Source organism: Oreochromis niloticus, linkage group LG5, assembly GCF_001858045.2.
Source record: "Oreochromis niloticus isolate F11D_XX linkage group LG5, O_niloticus_UMD_NMBU, whole genome shotgun sequence".
NCBI classification, from domain to species: Eukaryota; Metazoa; Chordata; class Actinopteri; order Cichliformes; family Cichlidae; genus Oreochromis; species Oreochromis niloticus.
In genome coordinates, this window is record NC_031970.2 from 24,161,884 (window position 1) to 24,173,831 (window position 11,948).

Sequence of the window (11,948 nt, forward strand, 5' to 3'; positions counted from 1 at the left end):
GAAGACATGAAAGAGTTTTCCCCCCTAGCTGAGCTCCAGTGTTTGGCTCATGAATTTAATTTTTAATTATTATTTTTTTTTTTTTTACGATTGGATCACTCTCAGTCCACATATGCTTACAAAAAAAACCTGCACCTACTGTTAATAGTTAATACTTTACTACATCCTCGTCCATGAGAAGTGGTTTTAAGCGGTTTTGTGGTGGCGAACCATCAGGTATCATTGAGTTCATCCTCTGCCTGAAGTGGTGACGTGTGCACGCATTACAAAGGAGAGATTATGTGAAAAAAAAAGAGCAAATGCAGTGACTAAATTAAGACATAGCTTAGTGAAAGCGATGAGGGATATCGAATGGAAGACTAACAAAATCCCTGAGAATAATTAGTTTGAGAGGAAAGGGAGCTGTAAGTCTTTTTTTTTCAATGCTGCTGTCACCTGAGTTTGATTCTTTGTCAGTGATTTTTTTTTTTAGTTTGTAGAAAGTTAAGTGTCTTCTGTTTTTTCTCTCTTTCTCTTTTGTCTTTCACTTGAAAGTCTTTGAGCTAATTTGCCTTATTTTTTGATGAGTTAATCTTACAAGTAGATTAGATTTTAGCTGTAGATCTTAGCTTTTTATGGAGTCGGTTTTTTGTTTGTTTTGTTGACGCTGTTTTCTTGTGCACATTGTTTTCTTTTCACATGAATTTCCGTTCCGAACCTCGTGTCGTCTGTCCCGACATTGCGTCTGGCCTCTTTAGCAGAAAGCCTTCCAGAATGGAGAGCTGAACCAAACAGTGACTTTACTTAGTGCTGATCCAAATCACTTCTACTGATGCTGCTGCATCGGGCTCGGACAAGCTCAAAATCACACAAACCTGGGCTGTTTTCAGCTTTTTAAGTCAGCACACCGAGTTAAGCTGTCACCACGTACATCCAAACATGTTGAACTTTAATTTATACCGATATCAAAAACTGTACATATGTAGATAATAGAAATAATGGTTTTACAAAGGACTGCTCACTAGACCATGGAAGTGCCATTAAAGATGATTCTTACAGCCTTTAGTGAGACAGCAAGTCTGAATGACTTTGTGAGTGATCAAAAAAAGAAGTCTGCAAAAACTCTTTCTAGCTAAGCCTTAATGTTTTTCCTCTGGACGAACTGCCCGGTTTCACATAGATTTGACATGAGTTTGTATATACTGTGGAAATGGCAGCAGGGTTGTTTGACCTTCGAGTTAGTTGAGTTATACGTAGGGTTACGAGGAGCTTTTCTTCCTGTTCTTTAACCATTCATGTTTGAATCCAGTGAAAAGACGAACGAGATAACAATCTTCCCTAAGGCTTACGTTGTTTTTTGCAATTTTTCTGTTGTACATTTCTGCAACCAAAGATGTTTTAGCCACCCATCATTGTCTCCAATCTCCTGTTCTCCTCCCAAGATGCTCGTATGTTTTGTGTAATGGTATAAAATGCCTTTTATTGACTCTAAGAAAGAGAAAGATGGCAATAAGAGTGTTAACGTACACTCAATATTCCAAATTATGACTACAGTTTGAGGAGTTTTTCGGCTCTGTCTTAGAAAGTTTGAAAAGAACAATCCAGCTGGTTAACCCTAGTTCCCCTTAGCTTACATAATGAGTGCAGGACAGCATGTGAGCAGACTTTACTGAACTCAGCTACAGCCCGACCGATATATTGCCTGCCGATATTATTAGCTGATTGCCGATATGTCGGTGTCAACATTTATAATGCCCGCTAAGTGAAGATGAGACGGGAAAAACACCTTTCCCCCATGTTATGTGTTGACAGTGCATGGTTTGTCCACCAGAGGGCGCATTTTTGGAATTCTGCAAAACAACAACCAGCTGATCTGAGCAGCATAAACAAGTAATCCACAACTCGTGATAAGAAAACATTTTTTTTAGATAGCATTGTCATATTGTCTTAGTAAGGACTCAAAAACAAATCTACAAACCAAAAAAATTACGTTGAAAGAAAAAAGTATCAGCCGATATTTGAATCACCAGATATCGGTACTAGTATCGGTCTAAGAATCCTATATCGGTCGGGCTCAACGGACATTAAAAAAAACAGAGCACAGATTTTACGATTGGTGCAAACACAAACATTTTCAGACACAAGCAGATTTTGTAAATAGCCTGTCTTTCCTTCCACTTCTTTCACCATTTTTTCCCTTTCTTCTTGCGTTTTCGTGATTTTTAATTTTTTTTATTATGAATTATAACCTGTCCAGAAAACACAGTGACTTGCAAGTTTTCAGATTCAGCGCACCATGAAGGAAAATGTTCTGAGAAATGCTATTCCATATATTAGCCATCACTTTTAATACAAAACAAGATTTTGAAACTATGAAATGACCACTTGTTACAATACAGTGTTTATTTATTTTTTTAAAGCAGAGATGATAGGACAGGAAACTAAAGGAACTGGCCTTTTGAACGACATAACAAATATAAGAATACTAAGACTAATAGTGTACTACATGGAAAGTACACAATATTTGAAATTTTAAAAAAAATACTCATTGCACTTGCATTTTTAGTCCACACAGATTTGTAAATGCTATTTTTATCCATCCTAATGTCAATTTGACAGCTTATTTCATAGTTTCAAAACATTTTGCTGCTAAAACAGGATTTCCAAACAGCTGGTTTAATGTCCCATCTGGATTTTCAAAATGTTTCATTTTATTTCAGTTTGGTTAATACAAGTGTCCCATTTTTTTCTTTTTAAACAATTCAGTCATACTGTTGTGTAATACTACAGTTTACTATACGTTGCTGCTAGTGAGCAGTTTAACTAGATAAATATTCAATCATTTTAGCAAGAAATGCTTTCTTAAAGTAACATTTTTGATCCATAAACACAGCTCAACACTGTATAAACTGTATTGTATGGATCACAAGCTTTTTGAAAATTCAGATTGGCTCATTTCACTATCTGTTTGTGAATAGTTTTCTTATTTATACAAGAACTCATTTTGTACAGTTTTGTTAGAGGAAAGAGGTTTTGATATTTGGTTATTTTGCAAATGCCATTTGGCTACTTTTGTCTTCCTGTGCCAGAGTTGCTAAATTGTCTGTAACTTGTGTTTTTGTTTTTCCTTTGTTGTTGTTGTTTGTTTTTTAATTGATTGAGATTTTACTTCTTTCTTGGTTTTCTCTTTGAATTTGAATATGTCAGTTTTCTTTTTTAATAAAAGTCTTGTTTCAATGTTTTTGTGAGCGATTTATTATTGGCTGTTTAATTATTGCTAAATTAGGGGTGTATATTACATATTATGCACAGCTGATCTTGCAGTATCATTAGTCTTATTTTCTTCTCTTTAAATCCTAATTATCTTTTGCAGGAAGCTAAAGTCCACCTGCTTAATTTAGTACTTAACCAATAACATGGCAACACCTCAGTGTTGTAGATAGGGTCAAGTAATGGAAGATTGGAAAAACATTGCCTGGTCTGATGAGTCTTGGTTTCTGCTCTGACATTTGCATGGCAGAGACAGAATTTGGTCTAAACATGAAAGGAGGGATCCATTCTGCCTGGTGGTGTAATGGGATTGGGGGGGGGGTTTAGTACTGGGCGAGCATCATTTAAAAGCTTACAGCCTATGTGAGAATTGTTCCTGACCATTTTCATCTCTCTATGAGCAGTGTACCAATCTTGATGGCTGATCCAAGAGGGTTAGCGCAGTATGCCACAAAGCTCAGACCATCTGAAATGATAATAAGTTCACTGTACTCAGATGGCCTGTATAGTCACCAGATCACTCAGTCCAAGTGACTTCTTCATGCTCAGCTGACTGCAGGTTTCAAATGGTTAACATTTACACAATGACTGAAACTAGCACCACTGACGAAAAATGGGCTGTGAGGTCAGTTTCTTGATCATTAATATGCATGTTATGACCATCGATGAACAACCACTGATCAGAGACCATTGATGCCAGTATGGACTAAAATCTCTGAGGAATGTTTCCTCCACCTCGTTGAATCTGTGCCATTAGCTTGGTGTGTCTAATACTGGTCAGTTTACACACAACTCCAAACCCCACAAGGATGGTGTAGTTTGCTCTGTAGAGACATACAATAGAACAGCGGTAATGAAATTTTATTATTGTTTAATTCTGTAACATTAAAATTAACACACTTGATAGCTTTCATGAGTTACTTTAATTGCATTGCCACTTACAAGTCCATAGCCCATGTTCTTTGCAAAGAAATGTATAATGTTTTTTATTCATTACACACAGTTTCCAGCGTTCCCATTATTAACTTGTTAATCCAAAACTATTTTCTATAACAGCTGAAAGGCCACGGTAAATTCTCACCATCAGTGTAAACAGATCTCTAACAGCCAAATGTACTCTCTTACTCTGACTTACTCTATATACATTTTCCCTTTGTGGTTGCTGTTTGCTTTCTTTACATCTTAAAGTCTGTTGACTCATACAGTAGCTGCTGCCTCCAAAATACCAATGCCCAGTCTGAGCTTACACACATACAGTACATACTGATAATACACTACACCTATCATATATAATGAAATGAATAAAAGTAAAAACAAGTATAAAAGTACATCTACATATTGGATGTGAAACAAATGATTAAAACAAACTCAACCCCATTATTGGCTCAAGGCTGAATAAACAGAGTGATGCATCCAACTCTGTTTGCACCTGCTTTTATCCACTTACGAGTCCAAAAATGGCATTCAAAACACACAATTTCTCAAGGTAACACCTAGCAGTAGTTGGACGGTGTAGTCTATGGGTTTTTAAGATGGGATTTCAGGGTCTCCCTTGATAAGAAGATTATGAACTGAAGAGACAAAGGTTAAACAAAGGTTAGATCGATAACACATTGCTTAAAGAAAGAGCAAACAGATTGCTGCAATGAGCCTTGAAGTCATGTCGTTCTGTCGAGAGGTAAATCCAAGTCAAGTGTTCAAATAGTTCAGCTGAGAAACATCTTTAGCATGCAGGAGGAACGTGCAAAACAGGCTTCACTCCCGGCCTTCTCCCATGATCTGTAACAGGAAGCTGAAAAGGTAGATAATGTCCAGGTAGAGGCTGAGCGTGGCAAAGATGTATTCCTCTGGACTGATGGCGTAGCGCTTGTTTCCTAAGAGCATCTGAGTGTCGAATGCCAAGAACTGTGGCAGAGAAAGGCACAAATGGAGAAAACAAGGAGAGCAGGTAAGCACGAGGTAATCATTTGAGAACTTAGCTGGAAACTAGACAGGGGGGTAGGCTGTGTGATTCTCACCAGAGTAAAGAGGATGGCTCCTATTACAGCATAGGTGGCATGTAACCAAGGTACCTGCGAGATAAAATGCATTACAAAACACTTTTAAGAAGGCTAGCAGGAATGCTAATTTAAGCAAGACAGCACAGTGCAAGATTATCTGAGGCTAATCCCTCTTCCATTAATGCAGTACCTGACGCATTAACCCAACTACTTTTGTTTAACCCATTAATCGCAGCTAATTTGGTTTCCTTCTAGAAGGATGTACGTGTTTAAACTCACGTATCCGAAAGGGACGACAACACAGATGGCGATGGCACAGATGAGCATGACCATACACAAAGAAAACAGGACTCCCTGACAAGAGGTGACATCAATCTGCAACAGAGGAAGAAGATGTGTCTTTTATTGTGTTTTGTTTTGTTCAAAGCAGTTTGAAGTTCTAGTTTGAAGCAGTTCGCACCTTGCTCTGGAAGCTGAAGATGGTGACAGAAAGACACACCAGAGCTGTGATTCCCAGGCACAGCACCACCGACTTGGTGTTGTAAAAGCTGGAGGAAGCACAAACATATACATTTTCTCTTTCAGCTTGAAAAGACACTGATGGTTCTTAAATCCGCAGGTGTATTTACCTTGACAAAAATCCCATCATGAAGGCCATACTCAGAGTCTGTAGGGAAAAGTTGATAAAAATGGCTTATTAGGATAGAGGCTGAGTGACGGCAGGCTGTATTATTGTATAAGGTTTGTATTTTACACTGCATGTTACTCACAAAGAGGACTAAAAGAATTATATTCCAAGGAAACTGCCTCCTGTTTCAACAGAAAAGACAGTAGATTTGTTATTTATAAACACATAAATTTGAGTTTTTGCAAAAGAGCATCTTTCCAGATGTTTCTTGACTTTTTGTGCTGTTGATTTCTACAAAGACGGTTTACCTCAGGTCTCCACAGCAGGACAGTGCAATGTAGGTGGCAAGAAACATGAGACTTAAAGAAAAAAGGATCAGAGACAATTTCACAATGTGAATGAAATTTATGTCAGTGTAATGTGAGTTTTCATCTGTGTTGTTTTTGTTTAGTTTTTTTACTTACTAGGATGCTGAGTACAGGCCAGGGTGAGTCTGAATAAAGAACCTCACTGGTTCACTGAAATCAAAACAGCAACCAAAAAAAAAGTAAATTGGTACTTCATAGGATAAAGTAGAAAGAGCTTTATTAGAAAATGACAGTAAAGTTGAGCAGAATAAATACAGATGTACTTACCAAAATGTGAAGAGACCAACAACGCCCACGGTCACAAACAGCTGAACCATGAGAATGGCGTAAACCTGCAGGTGGACAAACGCTGTGTCAGAGCGATGTGGCATTTCCTTTTATTAATTTATGTTTTCATGGGGTTTTGTTTGGGGTTTATTTTGCTTCCAGTACCTTCCTGATGAAAGTCCGCCGGATGGTCTTGTCATCCCAGGCGAACTGGGCCTCCATCTCAGCATAGCCTGACAAAAAGAGGCAGGGTGGAGGCGTTTCAAAGCTGAGCTTCATGACATCACATTGTAGCATTACTCTGATTACATACATCATTTTTAATAACTAAGTGCAATGTCATGAAAAGAGTATTATTTGCATTTAAAATGAAGCTAAACAAAAAACTAACATTATTTTTCATTCACATTGTTTCACCTGTTACCACGCAGCTTTGACTACTACAGGTCTAAACTAGAGGACAGCCAGTGTTCGCATATCTGTAACCAGCAGAATACTTTACTCACCTGCTGTTGCCTCTTGATAGCTGGGAGGCTCATTGTCGTTGCTCACCTGCTGGTACACAATCATAATTAGTATATGAATGAACAATAACTGCGTTTACAGCCAGAGTACAGTGTTAGACACATGTGCCAGCTATTCTACACCCCCTTTAGCTTTATATGTACATTTAAATAAAAAACAAAATAGCACAGGAGATACTTTTCATTGCAGATCTGACTATAAAAGCCCCCATGTTTGATTAACTCAAAGGATTATATACATAAACTGTATGTAAGTATGTTCATAGACATAAAACCTTTAAACTGTTTCTCTGATCATGTTGGATTTTGATCGAGTTTGTAAGATTTTTAGAGCATACCTCTAAAAAAATATTAATAATGCTAACAATCTTTCACAATAACACGTCTCATATGTAAACAAATCTGTCACTTTAATGAAGGCATTTTGTTATAGCTTTATTTTAAATCAGGAAAGATGAAAACATACCTTTCCCTTTTTCATGTTTTTTCCCTTTATTCGCCTTTATGGTTCTGATGAAGGAACACTCTCCTGAAATCCTTGCTGAAATGGGTTCGTTCCTTTGTTTATTTAATGATGTGAAGCTGTTAAATGCCAAATATGTACAGTTCCTAGGCTTCTTCTTTTGCTCGATGTCGCTTCTGTGGCTCCAAAAGCCGTTGTGAGTGGGGAAAAAAAGGTTGTTTGCGCAGTAGCTGTTGCTCTGATTTTGTCTGCAGTGTGCGGATTACACTGGAGCTTTATAGGCTGCCATGTAGTTAATCTCCCTCTAACCCTGATCCCACACCACCCCTATCCCAGCCCTAAAGAGGTCGTTCTAGCAACGTCCAGGTAGGCCCAAAACACTCAGATCCCACCAGACTGTGCCACTGCTGTTGCTTAACGGGGGGGGGGCAATTGTTCTGAACAGAATTCAGGGTCAATTACTCATAATAGTGCAAAGCAAGCAGAGGGATTTACATGTCTGAACTACAGATGATATTACTATTATTATTTTAATCCACTTTGAGGTATAAAAAATACAAAGAGAACAGTGCAGCAATGTTGATACGACAGAAAAATGTATTTTTAAAAAACACATATTTACAGATTTATTGGAAAATTCAGATATATTATACCCATCAAAAACTACCAATCAATTGCATTAATGTGGGTCCATCAGTCTGGTGACATATTTGTCTGCGTGGGTGTAAAAGTACAGTAGGGTACAGTTGGAAGTAGCTTTTCTTTGTTTGCTTATTTTTAGCAAACAGGTTGGGTAAACAAATGACATCATGTTTTTATGTAAGACACTGCTTTAGTAACAGACACACAGCGCTAATTAGCATGGAGTTAAGAACATTATGGAGAATACACTGAGATTTACCGGCAAGTGATCACCTCTAATCTGCTTTTACTCAGATGTATTGTACTGTTCTTGTCCTTAATAAGCACATTCGTGTGCATAATCATTTATATTTTATTAAAATGTTTATATTAATATTCAATATTTTCTCAAATGCACAACTGGAAGTTTGTTTCCAGCCACAAATTAAACATCGTCAGTCAGTAGGATGAGATTACTTTGTCTCCCATAAGGAGGAAATCATGCAGGATCTAGAAAATGTTGCAACAACAAGTCCCTAAATGTGTACACTTTAAATAAATACAGATCTTTATAAAAATAAATAGATAAATATTAAAATTTAAAAAACTGTTACCTCAAAGCCTCTCTACAATACTTTTAACTGCTCTTGTCTAATCTCTGGCGAGATTTTATAACGTGCTTCCAAGAACTGGTTTTCTCTCGTGCTCTGCTCTAGAGTTGGTGTCATTCTGCCTGTAAGCACAATAGCTCAGAAAGTTTTGAATGAATTTTGAGAGCACTTTGTTGGGTGTAGAGGGGGTCATTTTGACAATCCATTAAAATCTGGCTTACACCAACGTTGCCAAGGTCAACTTAATGATTTATTGGTTGAAAATGGACAAAAAGCCTCATAGCTTAGAAAGCATCATTCTTAGAAGTGTGGTGTCAACATATAGAAAGTGCTATTTAAAGATTTAAGATATCATGTCACATTTGACCTCTGACCTCTCCTTCAAGATCAATAAGGAGCCAGACAAAATTAACCCTAGTAAATATAACATGCACTTTTTCAATAATGATTTCATTTTTAAAAATTATCCAAACCAGCATGAACCTGTGTGGAAAAAGTAATTTCTCCCTAAACTTAATAACTGTTTGTTATTAAGACATGTGGCAGTAAGAACTCTTCTTTGCAGAACTGCTTTATTTCTGCCACATTAAATCTTTTTCAAGCATGAACGAAGTGTTCAAGGTCTTACCAAAGCATTTCTATCAGGTTTGAGTCTGGCTTCTACACTGTGGCTGCCCCCTCTCCAGGGGCTCTCCTCTCGTCTTCTCTGGTTGGGGTCCACCATTGTCACTGTGATGGTCCTCCTGGGGCTCTTGTGCTCTGGGGGGCCTCTGAATGTCTGTGGCCCTGGTTCCCCACACACACTATTAGACACTTAAATGAAGAAACCTTGAACACAAGTGCATTAACACTCACAGGTGTGCACAAAGGTGTACAAACAGGTACTCAGACACACACTATCTTGGTCGGCTGCTGCCTATAAACACATCTCCTGTTAGTAGTACTGTGTGCTGTTCAGTAACATTTATTGTTTGCTGTTACTTATACGTATGTTGCTTGTTACCATGGTTTCTCTGCTGTGGTTTTGTTGTTTTGTTTTGTTTTTGCTTCTTCCTTCAGCAGGTGTTGAAGCAGATGTTCTCTCTCTCTCCCTCTGCTTTACCATTTTTCTCTCCCTGTCCTTCTGTGAACTTTCTCCCCAACTTCTCTTTCTTTACTATTTTTCTACTTTTTCTTTTCCATCTCTCAGTATTGCCCGTTGTGATTGTAATAACTCATAAAATCCTAATAAAGTTCTAATAAAAAATGACTATCAAGTAGACCATCCATCCATTCATTATAGCAAATGGTCCACCTTAGAAAGTAAATCTGTTTGGCACTTTTTTGGTCGTCAGACAACAATTCTGATTGCTACATTAGCAGGCAGGAACAACAACAACAACAAGAAAGAAAGAAAAGAAAAGAAGTTGGATTCAGTCTAGTATTATGAGAGCAAGGCAGATTCTTCTAGGCGGTTTGTAAGTGAAAGGGAGTGCCATCAGTCCGAAGGTGGGCTTGTGAGATGGGTAGCTGGAGCATTTGAAAACATATAATAATAGAAAGGTCGGAGGTACACTATATACTATATATATTAAGAGTGATGGAGCTTGTTTGACTGCAGCCAAGAATGATTGATGGTGATGAATTTGTTTCATATTTTTTTGCATTGTAATGTGATAAATTTTCGGAAAAAATAATGATAATAAAACTGTTCTGATTTTGCTATTCCCTAAACCAGAGCGCAATAACACAATACTAAAAGAAAAGAGAGAGAGAGATGGCCGTTTACGAAGACACAACAGACGACAGTCTGTCCGCCGCTTGGGGGCAACAATCCCAGATTCACTCCATACTAATTCTAACGTCAAAGTTTCCTGTGACCACTAGATGGCGAAAGAAGCCAAGAGAAATATGTCCCATGTGGCGACCAGACCTGCATCACTGACAAAGTAAATACCAGACTTTTAAAAGCTTTCTGTTTTTATTGCCCAGAGAAAAGTCAACCAGAAAGAGAGAGGGGCAAGACAGTATGTTCCGTTTGTTTCAAATCGTGATGTGAGAGGAGGTTATGTAGTCTAGTCTAGGCTCAACCTAAACCTCCACACTTCTAATGTTGTTGGCCTTGCATGATTTGCTATTACTGAAACAACTGGGAACATTTAAAAGTTCATCTCGGCTGTGATTACTGCTTGCAGAGATGGTTGTAAATTGAATTTGACAGTAAGGAAGTAAAACGAAAATACGGTTTTCCTGCAGGGTTTACTAAGTATGATTAAGTGAAGCACCGATTTCATCAGCAGACTGAAGTCATAATTTTGTGAAGTTGTAGGTGGAAGGGTTTCTGTGGGCCCTTTAATTCTGTTACATAATAACAAAGTGAAAAAGGAAAGGAAAACAACAGCCCACTTTCAAGTTGATTAATCTGCCTGGTAAAAATGAAAGTATGATGGAGGAGCACTTTCAGCCCTCGGGAGAAGATTATGTGACCAAAACCTTGCAGATGATTTACCAAAGGTAAAACTTTTTTCCCTTAACTGTTTTCCCCCCTAAACTGATTTTTCTAGGGCAGTCATTTTGCTTTGCCTATGGGTAATCTGGTGGCTATGACTTATTGTGGCTATACTGCTAGCTATTGCTGTGAACACGCTGGTTATTCTTATATAAAGCAGTTAAATTAGTCTAGAGCTATCCCCAGTGTCCAGCGTTATAACCGAATGACCTCCAGAGGTCTGGAGATCAGCTAGGCCACTTCTTATCCTTCGTCTTCTTCTTTTGAGACTCCTTTGTTGCCTTGGCTGTATGTTTTGGGTAACTGTAAACTTTAATGTTCTGGCTGAAGGAGGGAAGTTCTTGTCCAAGATTTTAAAGTCTATTGACTCCATAATGCAGTGAAGTCATCCTGTACCCTTAGCAGAAAAACAGTCCCAAAGCATAATGTTTCCACCTTCATGGTTGACTGTGGGGATGGTGTTGAGCTTGATTTTGATTTCATCTGACCACAACATTTTCTTAAGTACTTCTTGAGGGGACCTGGCGGATGCTGCAGGATCCATTACAGTGTAGTGTTACAAATGGTATTCTTGGTGACCGTAGTCCCAACTGCATTCAGATCATTACCAAGCTCCTCGTTCCTCCTTTGGGCTGATGCACCACTTTTCTCTTGATCATCCTCACCCCATGAGGCAAGATCTTGAATGGAGCTTCAGACTGAGGGGGATTGAAGGGGGATTTTATATTT

At 38.1% G+C, this 11,948-nt stretch overlaps 1 protein-coding gene across 2 annotated transcripts; it reads right to left on the reverse strand.

The window, feature by feature from the left end:
- Positions 1–4,094: 4,094 nt before the first annotated feature.
- Positions 4,095–7,773, reverse strand: faim2b (Fas apoptotic inhibitory molecule 2b). 2 transcript variants are annotated; one of them, XM_005469465.4, is made up of 12 exons: positions 7,503–7,771; positions 7,019–7,067; positions 6,678–6,745; positions 6,513–6,577; positions 6,342–6,395; positions 6,186–6,236; positions 6,020–6,059; positions 5,879–5,916; positions 5,710–5,797; positions 5,529–5,624; positions 5,268–5,321; positions 4,095–5,154 (listed from the first exon to the last, which is right to left on the reverse strand). In XM_005469465.4, the coding sequence occupies exons 1-12, from the start codon at positions 7,515–7,517 to the stop codon at positions 5,005–5,007; spliced, it is 768 nt and encodes a 255-aa protein (XP_005469522.1). In that variant the 5' UTR covers positions 7,518–7,771; the 3' UTR covers positions 4,095–5,004. The 2 variants fall into 2 exon arrangements, with proteins under 2 accessions (XP_005469522.1, XP_003441377.1); XM_003441329.5 differs by having other exon boundaries at positions 5,005–5,154; positions 7,019–7,064; positions 7,503–7,773.
- Between the last annotated feature and the right edge of the window lie 4,175 nt (positions 7,774–11,948).